The sequence below is a fragment of the Entelurus aequoreus genome, linkage group LG09, assembly GCF_033978785.1.
Source record: "Entelurus aequoreus isolate RoL-2023_Sb linkage group LG09, RoL_Eaeq_v1.1, whole genome shotgun sequence".
Lineage (NCBI taxonomy): Eukaryota > Metazoa > Chordata > Actinopteri > Syngnathiformes > Syngnathidae > Entelurus > Entelurus aequoreus.
The window spans coordinates 52,218,423-52,238,422 of NC_084739.1; the positions used below are offsets into that span (position 1 = coordinate 52,218,423).

A 20,000-nucleotide genomic window follows, 5' to 3' on the forward strand; every position below is an offset into this window, starting at 1 on the left:
GGTTAATTGTGCATACTACGCGCCAAGACGCACAGAGTAGCCTGTCTTTGTAAACATGTTACGGAACACAATATAGCAAAATGATCCGACAAATGTGTTTCAACAAATTCAACTTCAGACACATTGCAGCCAAAAGATAACACACTGTCCAGTGTGGGTCCATTTTCATGTGTCAAGCCCGACATCGACTGCGTCAAATTAAAAGTGTCTATTAGACTTCGATCGTAGCTCAAAGCTAGACTGGTTGCGAAGTTTGTGAAGACTTGTACAAAGTCTTGTACAAAGTCTTTGTCATATTTTGGTAGCGGTACACCAGTGCGCATAAAATCGGATTATCAAGTTTTATAATAAATGTCTGAAGCTCGAAGCTGGTGTGCGGCTTCAGCAGTCGCGGAGGCAAAAACTCGGACATGGAAGGAGTTCGGGGAAGCCACGGAAAACAACTTCCGGATGGCTTCAAAGCGATTCTTGTCCACCGTCCGCCGCCTCAGGAAAGGGAAGCAGTGCACTATCAACAACGTGTATGGTGAGGATGGTGTTCTGCTGACCTCGACTGCAGATGTTGTGGATCGGTGGAAGGAATACTTCGAAGACCTCCTCAATCCCACCAACACGTCTTCCTATGAGGAAGCAGTGTCTGGGGAATCTGTGGTGGGCTCTCCTATTTCTGGGGCTGAGGTTGCTGAGGTAGTTAAAAAGTTCCTCGGTGGCAAGGCCCCAGGGGTAGATGAGTACATGACTCCACATGTGTTCATTCATAGTTTTGATGCCTTCAGTGACAATTTACAATGTAAATAGTCATGAAAATAAAGAACATTGAATGAGAAGAAGGTGTGTCCAAACTTTTGGCCTGTACTGTATATACAGTATATATATATATATATATATATATATATATATATATATATATATATATATATATATAAGACTGTAAAGACCCTCTCCATCAAAGAAGAGGATGTACGCCGGCAGTTCTTGAAGCTGAATACGCGGAAGGCCCCCGGGCCGGATGGTGTCTCCCCCTCCACTCTCAGACACTGTGCGGACCAGCTGGCTCCTGTCTTCACTGACATTTTTAACACCTCTCTGGAGCTATGCCGCGTGCCGTCCTGCTTTAAGACCTCTACCATTGTCCCTGTCCCCAAGAAAGCACGGATCACAGGACTAAATGACTACAGGTCGGTCGCGCTGACGTCTGTGGTCATGAAGTCCTTTGAGCGCTTGGTCCTGCCCCACCTCAAGGACATCAACGCCCCCCTCCTGGACCCACTGCAGTTCGCCTACAGAGCCAACAGGTCTGTGGATGATGCAGTGAACCTGGCCCTCCACTTCATCCTGGAGCATCTGGACTCCCCAGGAACCTACGCCAGGATCCTGTTTGTGGACTTCATTCTGCCTTCAACACCATCCTCCCTGGACTGCTACGAGACAAGCTCTACCAGCTCAGCGTGCCCAACTCCCTCTGCAGTTGGATTAATGACTTCCTGACAGACCGAAGACAGCACGTACGGCTGGGGAAGATTGTCTCGGACAGTCGAACCACAAACACTGGTACTCCTCAGGGCTGTGTACTCTCCCCCTGGCTCTTCTCCCTGTATACAAACTGCTGCACCTCCAGTCACCAATCCGTAAAACTGCTCAAGTTTGCGGATGACACCACCCTCATCGGGCTCATCTCGAATGGCGATGAGTCCGCCTACAGGAGAGAGGTGGACCGGCTGACGTCCTGGTGCAGCCTCAACAACCTGGAGCTGAACGCCCAGAAAACAGTGGAGATGATCATGGACTTCAGGAAAGTCACAGCCCCACCATCCCCCCTCACCCTGATTGACTCTCCCACCCCCGTCCCCATTGTGGACTCCTTCCGTTTCTTGGGCACCACCATCACCCAGGACCTCAAGTGGGAGCTGACCATCAGCTCCCTCATCAAGAAGGCTCAGCAGAGGATGTACTTCCTGCGGCAGCTGAGGAAACTTAAGGTGCCGACAGAGATGCTGGTGCAGTTTTACTCAGCCATCATAGAGTCCATCCTGACCTCCTCCATCACAGTGTGGTTCCCCGGCGCCACAGTCCAGGATAAGAATAGACTGCGGCGCATCGTACGTGCTGCTGAGAAGGTGATTGGCTGCAAGCTCCCATCCCTCCAGGACTTGTTCTCCTCCAGGACCAGGAGGCGTGTGGGTCGGATCACAGCTGACTCTTCTCACCCTGGACACACGCTATTCTCCCCTCTCCCCTCAGGCAGGAGACTACGCTCCATCCAGACCCACACCTCCCGCCACCTGAACAGTTTTTTCCCCTCGGCCATCAGGCAAATGAACAATAACTCCTAACAGCAGCTCCTTGAATTCCTTGAATCCCTTCTAAGTCTATCTGATAGCTCAGTCACAGCTCTTTTTTATACCAAATATGTGTTATATGTGTTTTATGTCGCACGTTTGCACCAAGAAAAATTCCTAGTTTGTGAACCCGTTCTCAAACAATGGCAATAAAACGATTCTGATTCTGATTCTGATTCTGATATACATATACATATATACACACACACACACACACATATATACGCTGTTGATACGACAGATGAGTTGTTTTTTTGTATGGCAGAAAATTACCAGTTTAAAAATGTTGTTACAAATGTTTTTGGTGAAGTTCAGCCAAATATAGACAGTTTTGCTCAATAAAGTGATCGATGGAATTATTTCCCTCCTTAAAGTGTCTCGACAGAGGTGACAAACATTGTTTTATCTATTACGGCCGCTTGTTGTGACCTGTCATCACAGCTGGATTGCAAAATCCTACAGAACATATTGTTATGAGCTTATTTTGTTTAGAGTTTAGATTGGATTTGATTTTGTGCGCTCCATATTCTTTGCTGTGCGCAGAGAATGCGTGAGCCGTGCGTAATTGTGCAAGTGGGCAACGGAACGTTGCTTACCTTTTAGTCAGAACGTTTTTAATGTCCTGGGATCCTGCTCTGCTGCTCCTATTCCTGCCCTCCTTCCCTACTCTTTTCTGATGTCCGGACTTGTAATTTTGGGGGGGCAGCCTAACCATTCTGGAGTTCGCTTACGCTGGCTTAATTGTTATTATTGTAGTTATGTAGTGACCTCTGCTGGTTAATACAAACAGAACATGTTCAGTCATCGGGTCACATCGTGGACATATTTTTGTTTGGACTGCAACTGCCACTAGGAAAAATAAAACCTAAAAACCTCTATTACGTATGGAAATATCCGTTGACGGCAAAGTCTGTCGGGGCAAATCTCAACAACAAAGCAATACTAAATAGTTTGAAAAATTTCCCCTTAAAGGCCTACTGAAATGAAATTTTTTTATTTAAACGGGGATAGCAGATCTATTCTATGTGTCATACTTGATCATTTCGCGATATTGCCATATTTTTGCTGAAAGGATTTAGAATAGAAAAACGACGATAAAGATAGCAACTTTTGGTATCTGACAAAAAAAAGCCTTGCCCCTACCGGAAGTAGCGTGACGTGGACAATTGAACATATCCGCAAAGCTCCCTATTGTTTGCAATGATGGCCGCCAGATCTGAGAGCGATTCTGACCGAGATAGCGACGATTTCTCCATTAATTTGAGCGAGGATGAAAGATTTGTGGATGAGGAAAGTGCAAGTGAAGGACTAGTGGGGAGTGGAAGCGATTCAGATAGGGAAGAAGCTGTGAGAGGGATAGAGCCATATCGCTTTGAACCCGACGCTGATGAAGACGGTCAGGAGGACGCTGCTGCTATTGATGCTGGAGGAGCACACGACATAGATCGCCTTGAGAATACAGAATGGTAATATGTTATTTATTTATAGACTAGTTTTAGTTTGTGGCCTAGTCTTGCACTGTTACTGTTAGTGTTACAACTTACACCCCAGGCCTATCTATACACTAAGTATCTATCATTGACACAATGTGTTACTGTTAGTGTTACAACTTACACCCCATGCCTATCTATACACTAAGTATCTATCATTGACACAATGTGTTACTGTTAGTGTTACAACTTACACCCCAGGCCTATCTATACACTAAGTATCTATCATTGACACAATGTCAAACCTAATTAATTACCCATTATTTCTATGGGCCACAGCTCCATATACCGGCAATACTAAAAATATGCATGCAGATTAATAAGATCCACAACAAGACAATGATAATATTAATTATTCCACATGTTTGCAGATTGCAGGTGTCAATAATATGAATTGATTTACAAATATTATGAACATTTCTATTTCCAGGTGTACATGTCAAAACTGTGTGAACATGGAGACAGTGGCTGAGTGTGTCTGCTGTAGTGAAATAGAGGCAGTGACCAGAACGATGGAGGAGGAGGGGGTGAAGACGTGCATCATAGACCACCATGGCTTTCCATCTGTGTGTCTGGATGAATGGGTGCTGCAGACAGCGTATAACGCCTACAAACAGCAATATGGCATGCTGCAGCAACAGCAAAATGAGTGAGGCACTAATAAGTTTAAATAATTCTTTATTCTATCAACCTTTGGAAGATAAGTCAGAATGAGCACTTTCTTATCTTATTCTTATTCTGTGAAATGTACTGTGCTACAATGCACATGACATTATATATCATAGAAGTATTACATAGATGGACCGTAGATGTCAACAATATTTACAATTTACTGCAACAGTAAATGACAAATGAATAGAATGCATGACAATGTCTTTTGAATCTCAGAGAACAGTGAGTCACTGTGTATCCATGTCCGGATAATAACAGCTGCCATCATTTGCTACTTGCAGGCGGAGACGACACACAGCCTATCGACAGTTTGTCCGCTTCTGCTGGGGATATCTGGGAAAGGACATAAGGGTGGTACTACCAGCTTGTGTAGTACATAAGATTAGGACAACATTCCCATCGATGGACTACACGGGGTTCCAAGACGTGCAGTGACTGCAACAGAATCTACATGGCCACTGTACTTAATCAATAAAATCAATCAATCAATCAATCAGTCAATCAATCAATGTTTATTTATATAGCACTAAATCACAAATGTCTCAAAGGGCTGTACAAGCCACAACGACATCCTCGGTACAGAGCCCACACACGGGCAAGGAAAACTCACCCCAGTAGGACGTCGATGTGAATGACTATGAGAAACCTTGGAGAGGACCGCATATGTGGGTAACCCCCCCCCTCTAGGGGAGACCGAAAGCAATGGATGTCGAGTGGGTCTAACATATTAGTGAGGGTCCAGTGGAGCCAGCAGGAGGCCACCCCGAGCGGAGACGGGTCAGCAGCGCAGATGTCCCCAACCGATGCACAGGCGAGCGGTATACCCCGGGTCCCAACTCTGGACAGCCAGCACTTTATCCATGGTCACCGGAATAACCCCTCCACGTGGGGGGGGGGGCAGAGGAGAAAAGAAAAGAAACGGCAGATCAACTGGTCTAAAAAGGGGGTCTATTTAAAGGCTAGAGTATACAAATGAGTTTTAAGATGGGACTTAAATGCTTCTACTGAGGTAGCATCTCTAACTGTTACCGGGAGGGCATTTCACACTTACCGAAGCGACTCCTGTGCTTGGCGATGGCTTCCTCCTTGTCTGGCTTCTCCAGTTCATCGCAGAGGAAGGGAGGCACATCCACAGTGACGCTGAGTGGTGTTCTCTCGTCAGGGGTCTGTCTGCAGCCAGCAACAACCTCCCTGATCAAGTCATCTACGTAGCCTGCAAAATACAATTGTACATGTTCCTGCTCACAACATAATATACTCATGGAGAGTGAAACTTGACAGTATTATTATCATGATACAAAGTGTCAAGTGTTTACATGTTTTGTGTCCTCTACACTTACGGTATGTTGGCTCTGTCGCGATTTTCTTGACCACATGGCCCCCTGCTTTATACTTCGGGTAGCGTACTGCATAGCGCTCAGCACCCGCTTGTGTAGTGGCTATAGGGCGGCTCGAATTTTCGTTCCAGTGCAGCCCAGCAAGCAGGTTCCTAGGTGTGGTAACAGAATAATGTAATAATTAGTACTAAAGTATGGCACACACTAGTGACACTTAGATTAGTGTGGAAACATACCTGCACAGCATTCCGATGTATGAGAAGACATACATTTTCGGTGCGAACTGTATAAGATAAAAGACACTTTATTCAGTCATGCGTCCATACAATGTGTGTGTAAATTTATAAATTGTTTGTAAATTTGAATACAAATGTTTGTGTATTAAACTGTTAATAGTCAGCTATTAAAGCTTGATCTCCTGCAGTAATGAAGCTGTTTTGTTTTCAATGTTAACACCACGCCAGAATTGTTTGCAATCTTTCTCACCAAGATGCCAGCCACTATGTTGGACCTCCAACATTCTCTTGCTTACACTGACTGTATCAAGGCTTCATTTAGTATGCTCTAGTATTTTGCTCCCTGGCCACCAAAGTCCTAGTGGCAGGTGGTAACCACCGACACCACCTACAGGCGATCAGTCTAATTCTCACCTGTATGACAAGGCTATGGAACGCCTCCACCTTGGAAGTCTGGTGTTCACCCGACAGCATGGCGATATCTTTTAGCAGGGACTTGTTGTTGACCACCTCCTCCAGTTTCACTGCTGAGCGTGAACCTAAACATAAATTTAAAATAGAACAACGTTTCTACAAAAATGTTCCAGTCAACTTAAACTGGTTATTTACTTACAAGTTTATCTGAATTTTTTGACTTTCAAAAGATGTGCAGGAAAATACTGCTAGTCCCTCACTGCTTTCGGGCAACTTATTTGCCTACTCACTTTGTTTGAGCCATTTCTTTTGCCGTTGCAGTTGTCCATGAGTACAAATTGGGAAGAGGTCGCCATGGTCCTTGTGGATGTTCTGAATGTGTCGCTCCACAGACTTCCACTTGGCAACCAGAAGTTCCCCCTCTCCAGGCGGTGTAGACACTGCTGCCCAGTAGAGGTGGTTGATTATACTTTGCACCCAGGGCTTCAGGTCTTCACAGTCCTTATGCTTGGCGATGGCCTTCAGTTTCTTTCCGATGGCTACAAACAGAAAAAAACAGAAATTTGTGGATTAAATACAATATCGCATTCATCTGATCACTGATATGTACACACTACTTCACAACTTGTCATGCATACAAATAATCCAACTAACATTTTGCAACATGCCAGATGTCATAGCAGTGCCGTGTATTGGGCATGTTTTCACGAATCCATTTAGCGATCTGTCTGTGTCTGTCTGTCACCAGCACCCCGACATCCAGGTCCCAGCTGATCAGCAGTTCCACCATCCTCTTCAGTCCTTCCATCTCCATATGGTAGCTGCCAAGACATTCGTTGCTCTGAAATATATATAACAGAAAAGGAATGAGCAAAGAAAAAAATGAAAAAGGGGCTTAGTATACATTGAAATGGTTAATGTTATTAGACAAATTTACTAGGATAATTCTGGAAAATCCCTTATCTGCTTATTGTGTTACTAGTGTTTTAGTGAGATTATATGGTCGTACCTGTACAACCTGAAGGTCGAGAACCACATTGGCCACAAGCTCCATTGTGGTGTAGGTACCGAACTTGGCGCTGTGTCCCGGACTGTCTGCTCGCCCATCACCACCAAGGACGAGGGGTCGGCCTTCCACCTGCAGCATGGTGAGGTGCGTCCGTTGCTGTTCCTCCCACACCTTTTTGATGGCTGGCTGCAGGATGAGCTCCTGGTGGTTGAAAAATGTCCTCTTCACATACGTGACCACTCCGATGCTGTTCAGCACTTGCAACACCTTGCCAGAAGATGCCCCAGCGAAGAGGATGCCAGCAGACAGCAGGATGTTGCCCGCGGCATAAGGGCCAATGTTTGGCTGGCTGCTCCAACTACTCCTCTGGTCACATGATGCACATTGAAGAGTCATGGTCAGCTGTGTACCGTTCGAATCCCAAGAAGGGCTTATGTCCTGGCTGCCACAGACTGGACAGTGACACCACTTGACGAGACTCTGGAGGCACGACTCAAAGATGATGTACTTCGGTTCCTTGTGGCAGCCCTCTTCATGCATCTGGTGAGTACATGGGCGATCTGGCGACCCGTCAGATTGACACGGATCCGATGTCATTGACTCACTCGGCACATAGCTGTCATCGGAAGAACCACCAACAAAAGGCGCAGTGGGACTTGATGCTGGTCCTTCATCAAACAATGCAGGAGGTGGTCGTAGCTTGGCTTGCATTCCAGACACACCTGGAGCTGCTATGTTAGTCTGCATCTCGGGGCTGTCAGATGGAGCTGCTACACTTGACAATGGGACTTCACTAACCCTGGCCGGCCGAGCTCTAACCCTCTCGAGGATATCTGGGGTCACCTGGTGTCCTAGCAATAAAATCAAGCACAAGTTGTTTTATATAATCTGTTAAAATTAAACTAGAATCACATAATAATTATTGTCTTTGAATCACCTAATTTATCTGTCTACTCTACTCTGCACAGGCAGCGTGCAATGTGTACTGTGATGTGCAGAATCATGTTCGTCACCGAAATAGACATACCCTTTGATCTATGATGTATTTTCCCTGTTTGGGTGCTCTTGCTACTGGTCATTGCTGTTGGTGCTGTCCCAATCGGTACCCAGTCCGTCTGGCATCCTTGTTCTCTTGTATTTCCCTGGAAATGGAGAAACAGCTACATGTAATATGGATACCTCATTTACATTAATTATGAATACTTTTGGATTGGGCTTGAACTGTAATCCATTTGAACATTGATTAGGAAAACAAATCGAACCTGATCTTGATCGCCCTCCTCATCAGGCAAATCTAGTGCCATTGCCATTGGTTCATCCACCGCATCCGCCACTGATGCCGTAGTCGTACTGTCCATGATCTGATCTATTGTCTGTAAATGTACAAATGTACAATACTTTATATTATTGTCTATTGTAATCTATTGACAGTATTGACACTATTGACAGTAATGTCAGTAAATGTACGATACTTTATACTGCAGAAGAACTTGACTAGAACTTGAAGCAATAATTATATGTAGACTATTTTATTGTTAATTTATTTCATTGTTCATGGAGTAGTCCAGTGGTTCTCAAATGGGGGTACGCATACCCTTGGGGATACTTGAAGGTATGCCAAGGGGTACGAGAGATTTTTTTTTAAATATTATAAAAATAGCAACAATTCAAAAATCCTTTATAAATATATTTATTGAATAATACTTCAACAAAATAAATGTTTAGAATTAAGTTCATGAATCCAGATGGATCTCTATTACAATCCCCAAAGAGGGCACTTTAAGTTGATGATTACTTCTATGTGTACAAAATATTATTTATAATTGAATCACTTGTTTATTTTTCAACAAGTTTTTAGTTATTTTTATATCTTTTTTTCCAAATAGTTCAAGAAAGACCACTACAAATTAGCAATATCTTGCACTGTTATACAATTTAATAAATCAGAAACTGATGACATAGTGCTGTATTTTTTTTCTTTTTTTCAACCAAAAATGCTTTGCTCTGATTAGGGGGTACTTGAATTAAAAAAATGTTCACAGGGGAAAATCACTGAAAAAAGGTTGAGAACCACTGGAGTAGTCTATGACTGTGTGTGTTAGTTTTGGTTGATTGATTGAGACTTTTATTAGTAGGTTGCACAGTGAAGTACATATTCCGTACAATTGACCACTAAATGGTACCACCCCAATAAGTTTTTCAACTTGTTTAAGTCGGGGTCCACTTAAATTGATTCATGATACAGATATATACTATCATATATATACTATCATCATAATACAGTCATCACACAAGATAATCACATTGAATTATTTACATTATTTACAATCCGGGGTGTGGAGGTGGGGGGGTTTCAACAATTGAGAACAAAGAAATGGATATTGGAACAGTGTAGTCTGACTATGAAAACTGGATATCAAGATTCTTACCCTCTTCCTTTCCCTTTTGGCAAATGCAGACCTCATGTGCCCAGTCTGTCCGCTTGTGGAGGGGGTCGGGTGCTCCGGACTTGTCCGTGGTCTATCGAAAATAGTTGGCTTCGCACCTTTCTTCAGCACGAGTCGACGAGTGCTGATTCCCATTTCTGCCATTCGCAAGGGACCCTCTTCGAAACATGATCTTTCGAAATGTTCGCTGCATAATACACTGTACTTCGTATGTGTCGTCCAATCCAACCGTGTTCGCTTGACTTCTTTGTTCCATAGTAAAGCTTGGCCGCCATCTTTTGGGAAAAGAAACAATGAAACACCGGTTGTGTTTTGGTTTGTGTTGCTACATCCAGCAGCAACACACCGCTTCCCTACAACTCTCTTTTTTGCAGTCTCCATTGTTAATTGAACAAATTTCCAAAAGATTCACCAACACAGATGTCCTGAATACTGTGGAAATTAGCGATTAAAACAGAGCTGTTTAAATTGGGAGGGACCTATTCCAAGATGACGCGTTCAACTGCCTTCGTCACGCGCATACGTCATCATACCGCGACGTTTCAGCCGGATATTTCCCGGGAAATTTTAAATGTCACTTTATAAGTTAACCCGGCCGTATTGGCATGTGTTGCAATGTTAAGATTTCATCATTGATATATAAACTATCAGACTGCGTGGTCGGTAGTAGTGGGTTTCAGTAGGCCTTTAATGCTTCCATGGTTTCAGTTCACACTTTTGGGGATAATGAAGACACAAAAACAGGTGCCAACAGGCAAGAAAAGTGGATTTTGTGTAATATGAACCCATGAATGCGACTTATAAAAATACAGTTGTGTGTGAAAACAATGCATCGTACCATAAGAAAGATACAATTTTTACATACATTACCTTTTCTTTATTGCAGGCAATGCAGTAGACCTCAGCCTCAACAGACCGTTGCCCTCGTGAATCATAGACCTCTTTTCCATTCAGTCTGCTGATTAGTGGTGCCGGTGACAGCTTTGCGAAATAGTTTGCCTAAAGGAACAGTGGTAGAAAAGTGGTTGAAAATTCATTTTCATATGAGCACTCATTGATTCTATCTTGCATCGCATGTTTAAGGTAGCACAGTGGTCAAGTTGTTAGCAGGGTTGTGCCACCCATCTCACAATTCCATTGTGATTCAGGGTGTTACAATTTGATTAACAATGATCGATGCATCTTTTTCGACATTTGTCAGCATCCATTAAACAAAGTAAACAAATATCCGACAAAACAATTCAACACATTTCCCACAACAAAAAGCTGCTCCTATTACTCAGTGTAAAAACACAGAATTTGATTTTCTAAAGCAGAAGTGTCCAAACTTTGTTCCGTAAAGGTCCGCATACTGAAAACTCAAAGCTTGCAAAGGGTCGTTTTGATATTCTGTATTTTTAATTTTGTAAAATAAAATACTAAAAACAAACATGTATATTTAAAAACAAAAGGTTCTCATTCAATGTGTTTCATTATTTTCATGACTATTTACATTGTACATTGTCACTGAAGGCATCAAAACTATGAACGAACACGTGGAGCTATGTACTTTAAAAAAAAGGTGAAATAACTAAAAACCTGTTTTATATTCTAGTTTCTTCAAAATAGCCACCCTTCACTCTGATTACTGCTTTGCACACTCTTGGCATTCTCTCGATGAGCTTCAAGAGGTAGTCACCTGAAATGGTTTTTCAACAGTCTTGAAGGAGTTCCCAGAGGCGTTTAGCACTTGTTGGCCCCTTATCTTCACTCTGCGGTCCAGCTCACCCCAAACCATCTCGATTGGGCTCAGGTCCGGTGACTGTGGAGGCCAGGTCAGCTGCCGCAGCACTCCATTTCTCCCCTTCTTGGTCAAATAGCCTTTACGCAGCCTGGAGGTGTGTTTGGGGTCATTGTCCTGTTAAAAAATAAATGATTGTCCAACTAAACGCAAACCGGATGGGATGGTATGTTGCTGCCGGATGCTGTGGTTCAGTGTGCCTTCAATTTTGAATAAATCCCCAACAGTGTCACCAGCAAAAAAAAACCCACAACCATCACACCTCCTACTCCACGCTTCACAGTTGGAACCAGGCATGTGGAATCCATCCATCCGTGCGTCTCACAAAGACATGGCGGTTGGAACCAAAGATCTCAAATTTGGACTCATCAGACCAAAGCACAGATTTCCACTGGTCTAATGTGATTCCTTGTGTTTCTTGGCCCAAACAAATCTCTTCTGCTTGTTTCCTCTCTTTAGCAGTGGTTTCCTAGCAGCTATTTGACCACGAAGGCTTGATTCTCGCAGTCTCCTCTTAACATTTGTTGTAGAGATGGGTCTGCTACTAGAACTCGGTGTGGCATTCATCTGGTCTCCGATCTGAGCTGATGTTAACCTTTGATTTCTGAGGCTGGTGACTCGGATGAACTTGTCCTCAGAAGCAGAGGTGACTCTTGGTCTTCCTTTCCTGGGTCGGTCCTCATGTGTGCCAGTTTCGTTGTAGCGCTTGATGGTTTTTGCGACTCCACTTGGGGACACATTCAAAGTTTTTGCAATTTTCCAGACTGACTGACCTTAGTTTCTTAAAGTAATGATGACCACTCATTTTTCTTTAGTTAGCTGATTGGTTCTTGCCATAATATGAATTTTAATAGTTGTCCAAAAGGGCTGTCGGCTGTCTAGTAACCTGACTTCTGCACAATACAAATGATGGTCCCAAACCCATTGATAAAGCAAGAAATTCCACTAATCAACCCTGATAAGGCACATCTGTAAAGTGAAAACCCTGAAGCTCATCAAGAGTGTGCGAATAAGTAATCAGGGCAAAGGGTGGCTATTTTGAAGAAACTAGAATATAAAACATTTTTTCATTATTTCACCTTTTTTTGTTAAGTACATAACTCCACATTCATAGTTTTGATGCCTTCAGTGACAATCTACAATGTAAATAGTCATTAAAATAAATAAAATGCATTGAATGAGAGGGTGTGTCCAAACTTTTGGCCTGTACTGTATATATGCATATACAGTCGTGGTCAAAAGTTTACATACACTTGTAAAGAACATAAAGTCATGGCTGTCTTGAGTTTCCAATCATTTCTACAACTCTTATTTTTTTGTGATAGAGTGATTGGAGCACATACTTGTTTGTCACAAAAAACATTCATGAAGTTTGGTTCTTTTATGAATTTATCATGGGTCTACCGAAAATGTGACCAAATCTGCTGGGTCAAAAGTATACGTACACAGTGCTGGCGTTAACACACTTTTTGTCTTTTTGGACAATGAAATCAGAAAGGACGCACAATTCCAGAAGTCAGCGTGTCCCCTGGACGCATATTTTTTAATTTTTTTTTACTGCCTGGTTTGCTTGTTTTTTTTTTTTTACCGCCGGTGTTTTGTTTTGTTTATATTTGCCGGATCAAATTCCCGTCCCCAATTATTGCGTTTTTATTGGTCGTAAATTTTGATTCGACGGAAGTTTAATCAATCACAAATACTGCCTCAGTTTGCACTCGGACAAGTTTACCGCGAGGGGCTGTCAAAAGAAAGACTTTATTGTAAACACTAAGGTGAGTGTAAAGTCAGCCTTTTTAACTTCATCACGTGCCATGTCTCCAATAAATTAGTTGTTTTAGTCTTTGTGAGTCCATGGCAACTTCACTTTTGTCTCCCGTTGAAGCAACATTGTTTGAGGACAGAGACAGGTTAGCTGTTAGCTTCAAGCTAACCAGCACCCGACCAGACTCTTCCACCCCAAAAACATACTTTGTAGGTCAACAAACGGGCCGAATATGTGCCTTTTGAAGTATTAATGTGTGAGGAGTGTTCCAAAGGAGTCTTTTGGAGAAGTGGCTAACAAGTTAGCAAATGTAGCTTGCGTCGCTGACAGTGACGTCATCACCGTCATTGTTTACTGAAGCAAAGATGCTGACTGTGCGTTATGATGAACGTGCATGCATAGCCAGGCTCTGATGAACGCGCATGCATAGCCAGGCTCTGCTTTTGAATCGATAGACTTATCAGATTTAAATGTTTTGTTATCTATAGCAGTGGTGTCAAAGGTGTGGCCTGGAGGCCATTTGCGGCCCACGGCTAATGTTTCAAATGCCCACGGTACATTCTAAAAATACTATTAAAATTTAAAAAAAAACATAACTAAAGTGGAATAAAAAAGCTTACAGGTGAAATGTAATTTAAAAAAAGTTGCAATGTTGACTAACAAAACAAAGCTCTATTTTTTCTTTAAAACTGTCATTACTCAAAATATAATACTGAATCAAAATATATGTTTTTTATCAATTATTGACCTATCCAATGCTCCAATTACTTCAGATAAAAATATTCCACTTTCAAAAATATTTTTTGTGGAAGATTTTTCATATTTTTTGTATTTGCCGTGCAGCACGGTGGAACAGGGGTTAGTGCATGTGCCTCACATTACAAAGGTCCTGAGTTCAATCCCGGGCTCTGGATCTTTCTGTGTGGAGTTTGCATGTTCTCCCCGTGACTGCGTGGGTTCCCGCCGGGTACTCTGGCTTCCTCCCACCTCCAAAGACATGCACATGGGGATAGGTTGATTGGCAACACTAAATTGGCCCTAGTGTGTGAATGTGAGTGTGAATGTTGTCTGTCTATCTGTGTTGGCCCTGCGATGAGGTGGCGACTTGTCCAGGGTGTACCCTCCCTCCGCCTGTGTGCAGCTGAGCGGTAGAAAATGGATGGATGGATGGATGTGTATTTGCCATAAATAAACAGTTTTGTTTGAGAAAAAGGGCAGAAAACAAACAAACAATAAAACAACAACAACAACAAAAAATTTGAATTGAGGGATAGATGTGAAGTTGATGTAGACTCTAGAGATTTAAGCGTTAAATAAATAATTTATGTATCTCCTGGCACACCATCCATCCATCCATCCATCCATTTTCTACCGCTTATTCCCTTCGGGGTCGCGGGGGGCGCTGGAGCCTATCTCAGCTACAATCGGGCGGAAGGCGGGGTACACCCTGGACAAGTCGCCATCTCATCGCAGGGCCAACACAGATTATCATCATTTCATGACCGAAGCAAAACACTTTTTACACTTTCATACTGAAATAAATACACCTACAACTTATTAAATACAAATATAGAAAAAACTACCGGCAGCGGTAACGTTTAGATACATGAAGGAAAATTAAATATGCATAAAAATGTGTTTTCTTTTGTATAATTTTTTTGATGAATTAAGTAACGTTTATGACAACCTTTTTCCAAAACACAATATAGAATGTGAGATATAACAGGATAATGCATACATTTATCATTTGTTTTCAAAACGCTTCCAAAAAAGTGAGACCCCAAAAATGTACTGTGGGATCCCATTTTTATGACTTGATGGGATCCCTGGGAGTCCATTTTGAAAATTCCTAGCACCAACACTGCATACAGCAATGTTAAAGGCCTACTGAAATGAATTTTTTTTATTTAAACGGGGATAGCAGATCTATTCTATGTGTCATACTTGATCATTTCGCGATATTGCCATATTTTTGCTGAAAGGATTTAGTATAGAACAACGACGATAAAGATTGCAACTTTTGGTATCTGATAAAAAAAAGGCTTGACGTAGTCAGTTGAACATATACGCAAAGTTCCCTATTGTTTACAATGATGGCCCAATGAAGTGAGAGAGATTCGGACCGAGAAAGCGACAATTTCCCCATTAATTTGAGCGAGGATGAAAGATTTGTGGATGAGTAAAGTGCAAGTGAAGGACTAGTGGGGAGTTGAAGCTATTCAGATAGGGAAGATGCTGTGAGAGCCGGGGGTGACCTGATATTCAGCTGGGAATGACTACAACAGTAAATAAACACAAGACATATATATACTCTATTAGCCACAACACAACCAGGCTTATATTTAATATGCCACAAATTAATCCTGCATAAAAACACCTGCGTGTTTGTTACGCTAGCTCCTAGCTCCTCTGCTAGCTCCTAGCTCCATAGAACACGCCAATACAATTCAAACACCTGATCAACACACACAATCACTCAGCCCAAAAGACCGTTCACCTAACCCAAGGTTCATAAAGCTTATATATTTTTAAAAAGTTACGTACGTGACGCGCACATACGGTCAAGCTCTCAAATGTTTAGCAGCCAAGGCTGCATACTCACGGTACCTGATATTCAGCTGGGAATGACTACAACAGTAAATAAACACAAGACATATATATACTCTATTAGCCACAACACAACCAGGCTTATATTTAATATGCCACAAATTAATCCTGCATAAAAACACCTGCGTGTTTGTTATGCTAGCTCCTAGCTCCTATGCTAGCTCCTAGCTCCATAGAACACGCCAATACAATTCAAACACCTGATCAACACACACAATCACTCAGCCCAAAAGACCGTTCACCTAACCCAAGGTTCATAAAGCTTATATATTTTAAAAAAGTTACGTACATACGCAAAAAAAAGTTGCGCACATACGGTCAAGCGATCAAATGTTTAGAAGCCAAAGCTGCATACTCACAGTAGCACGTCTGCGTCTTTGTCATCCAAATCAAAGTAATCCTGGTAAGAGTCTGTGTTGTCCCAGTTCTCTACAGGTGTCTGTGTATCGAAGTCAAAAGTCCTCCTGGTTAGAGTCTCTGTTATCCGAGTTCTTCCATCTTGACTGCATCTTTCGGGAATGTAAACAAAGAAGCGCCGGCAGTGTACTGTTGTGGCTGACTACGTTCGAAAAATACGTCCATTTCGCACCGACAACTTTCTTCTTTGCTTGCTCAGCGTCCTTCTCCATAATGCAATGAACATGATTGAAACAGATTCACGAACACAGATGTCCAGAATACTGTGGAATTATGAAATGAAAACAGAGCTTTTTCGTATTGGCTTCAATGTGGAAGGCATACCCGTGTTCGCCGGTCTACGTCACGCGCATACGTCAACCTCAGAGGCGTTTCGAACCGGAAGTTTAGCGGCAAATTTAAAATGTCACTTTATAAGTTAACCCGGCCGTATTGGCATGTGTTATAATGTTAAGATTTCATCATTGATATATAAACTATCAGACTGCGTAGTCGGTAGTAGTGGGTTTCAGTAGGCCTTTAATATTTGGTTACATGTCCCTTGGCAAGTTTCACTGAAATAAGGCGCTTTTGAAAGATAAGAAGCTTCTGGCAAGCTTTAGGTTGAATTTTAGACCACTCCTCTTGACAAAATTGGTGCAGTTCAGTTGATTTTTTTGGTTTTCTGACATGGACTTGTTTCTTCAGCATTGTCCGCACATTTAAGTCAGAACTTTGGAAAGGCCATTCTAAAACCTTAATTCTAGCCTGATTTAGCCATTCCTTTACCACTTTTGAAGTGTGTTTGGTGTCATTCTCCTGTTGGAACACCCAACTGCGCCCAAGACCCAACCTTTGGGCTGATGATTTTAGGTTGTCCTGAAGAATTTGGAGGTAATCCTCGTTTTTCATTGTCCCATTTACTCTCTGTAAAGCACCAGTTCCATTGGCAGCAAAACAGGTCCAGAGCATAATACTACCACCACCATGCTTGACGGGAGACATCGTGTTCCTGGGATTAAAGGCCTCACCTTTTCTCCTCCAAACATTTGCTGGGTATTGTGGCCAAACAGCTAAATTTTTGTTTCATCTGACATCACATGGACAAAGATCAGACCTTCTGGAGGAACGTTCTGTGTCAAGAGTAGTGGTCAAAAATTCAACCAGAATCTCGCCAGAAGCTTGTGGATGGCTACCAAATGTGCCTTATTGCAGTGAAACTTGCCAAGGGACATGTAACCAAATATTAACATTGCTGTATGTATACTTTTGACCCAGCAGATTTGGTCACATTTTCAGTAAACCCATAATAAATTCATAAAAGAACCAAACTTCATGAATGTTTTTTGTGACCAACAAGTATGTGCTCCAATCACTCCATCACAAAAAAATTGGAGTTGTAGAAATTATTGGAAACTCAAGACAGCCATGACATTATGTTCTTTAAAAGTGTATGTAAACTTTTGACCACGACGGTATATATTTACGTACACACACACACACACACACACACACACATTTATATACATTTAAATATATCTGTATGTATGTATATATATATATATATATATATATATATATATATATATATATATATATATATATATATATATACAAACATGTATATATATATATATATATATATATATATATATACATATATATATATATACATATATATATATATATATATATATATATATATATATATATATACACATATATATATATATATATATATATATATATATATATATATATATATATATATATATATATATATATATATATATATATATATATATATATTCTCATTACATTATGCCTTTTTGCCAACATTTGTACTATTTTTTTGGGTTTTATTTACACAATATGCTGCGGGCCAACAAAACTCAAGTTCCGGACCATACTTTGGACACCCCTGTTCTAAAGGTTTGCGAGTATTAAAACACGTGCAAATTTGATAGCATGAAATGCTGATCTACTAAAAAGATAGTGTCTTAAAATGAGTAATATAGTTCACGCAATGTATTTAGTGTGTTTGGCTTCATGTATATATATAATATTATCTATATTATTGGTACACACAATAATAGGAGGCGATGCTGATATAATCATTTAGCAGCCAGTGTGATTTATCAAGTGCAAGATAACCACAGGGATACAAGTATGTTTCAGTGATATTAGTTTCTATTAATGTCATTATTGTATTTTTTCTTTTCATTACTGTATTTTATATATGTATAATATAGGTATAATTTCCCACTTACATTAAAACTCCTCCTAAATCACTGTCATGGGAATGTAAGTAGACAGAGGAGCGCTTGTCCCCAAAGAAAGTCCATGCAAGCACATTGACAACACGCAAACTCCACCCAGGTAAGAAGAGGATTTAAACCCAAAACCTCTCCAGCACCCCCTGCGACCCCGAAAGGGACAAGCGGTAGAATATGGATGGATGGATGGACCTCTTGGCTGTGACGCAGACCTAATGATGATCTGATTTAAAAGTTTGTAGAATCTCTTTGGATTAGTCCTATTCATGGGCTAATAATGTATTTATGTATGTTTACAAATATTATGTGAGCAGTTTATGATTAAATGTAAGGTGCACACGATATCAATTTCAGATAGTTGAGGTTGTAGCAGTCCTTTGAAAAATAAGAGGCTTTGTTGAAGCTAATGAATATCCTATTTAAGTAAAATATCGATGAACTGATAGTGTTATTAATAACACGTGTGATTAAATTAGACTTCAAGTGCATCACACGAATGCACATTAAGGCTACAATACATTCGTGGCATGCACTTGAAGTCTACGTGGCTATGATTGATATAACATGCTAGCTTTACAGATTAAGCTAGTGTGATGAAGGAAAAGGAAGTGAAGTTTGTTGACCAAATAACCGTTGACGTCCTCCGGGTTTTGAAAGAAAGCCTCGGCCAGGGCGCACTCCAGCTCCTCGGGGACTTTGTTGGCCCGGTAGAAGTCAGCTGCAGCGTTTTTGGTGTGGCCGAAGTTCTGATCCTCTTCAGAGATGACAAGATAAGACATTGTCTCGCCCGATCGTTTTTAGCCTTTGCTGTTCTCCGTTGCCATGGGACGGCGCGTTCACGTGACACTCCAAGACTAAGAAATTGAACTATCGTCTCGCGCGGCTTTCGCACAGCGTGTTTTGGTCTTTGGATTTTTATTTTCATTTATGGGAATTGAAAAAATAAAAAAAACGATTATTGTATTTTGATTTAATTTTAAAGTACAAACAATTTAATAGAAAAACAAAGGGTTTATGGAAGTTTCAAATAATTTTGCTATAATAATATTTCCATAAGTGTTCTTTTTTGTGTCCAAAAGCAGAACAGGTGTTCTGTCAAAATGCGCTACCAGTACCGGTATTGTGCCAAAATTGGATTTCCCTGCTAAAGATGATTCCCTTCGCGGGAGCGGGCACCGCTCGCTAAACATGCATTGATTTGATTGATTGATTGAGACTTTTATTAGTAGGTTGCA

At 41.4% G+C, this 20,000-nt stretch overlaps 2 protein-coding genes across 8 annotated transcripts in view; one reads left to right on the top strand and one right to left on the bottom strand.

Annotated features, from left to right (window-relative positions):
- The window catches only part of eno4 (enolase 4), a 189,187-nt gene that overhangs the window by 125,662 nt on the left and 43,525 nt on the right, over window positions 1-20,000 (bottom strand). For 3 of the 7 annotated variants that reach the window (XM_062058922.1, XM_062058921.1, XM_062058920.1), the window contains exons 1-2: window positions 19,389-19,627; window positions 10,815-10,943 (exon numbers count right to left, since the gene is read on the bottom strand). In XM_062058922.1, the coding sequence (XP_061914906.1) occupies window positions 10,815-10,943; window positions 19,389-19,544 (285 nt within the window). In that variant the 5' untranslated portion in view covers window positions 19,545-19,627. Of the gene's footprint in view, window positions 1-4,993; window positions 5,715-5,841; window positions 5,991-6,074; window positions 6,122-6,488; window positions 6,614-6,778; window positions 7,028-7,142; window positions 7,330-7,497; window positions 8,349-8,524; window positions 8,640-8,759; window positions 8,871-9,926; window positions 10,220-10,809; window positions 10,948-19,388; window positions 19,628-20,000 lie in introns of those variants that run through there. The other 4 variants (XM_062058916.1, XM_062058917.1, XM_062058918.1 and 1 more) reach the window with 4 other exon arrangements.
- Window positions 3,402-6,150, top strand: LOC133657503 (uncharacterized). Its single transcript, XM_062058927.1, has 3 exons — window positions 3,402-3,805; window positions 4,260-4,478; window positions 4,783-6,150. The coding sequence occupies exons 1-3, from the start codon at window positions 3,540-3,542 to the stop codon at window positions 4,934-4,936; spliced, it is 639 nt and encodes a 212-aa protein (XP_061914911.1). The 5' UTR covers window positions 3,402-3,539; the 3' UTR covers window positions 4,937-6,150.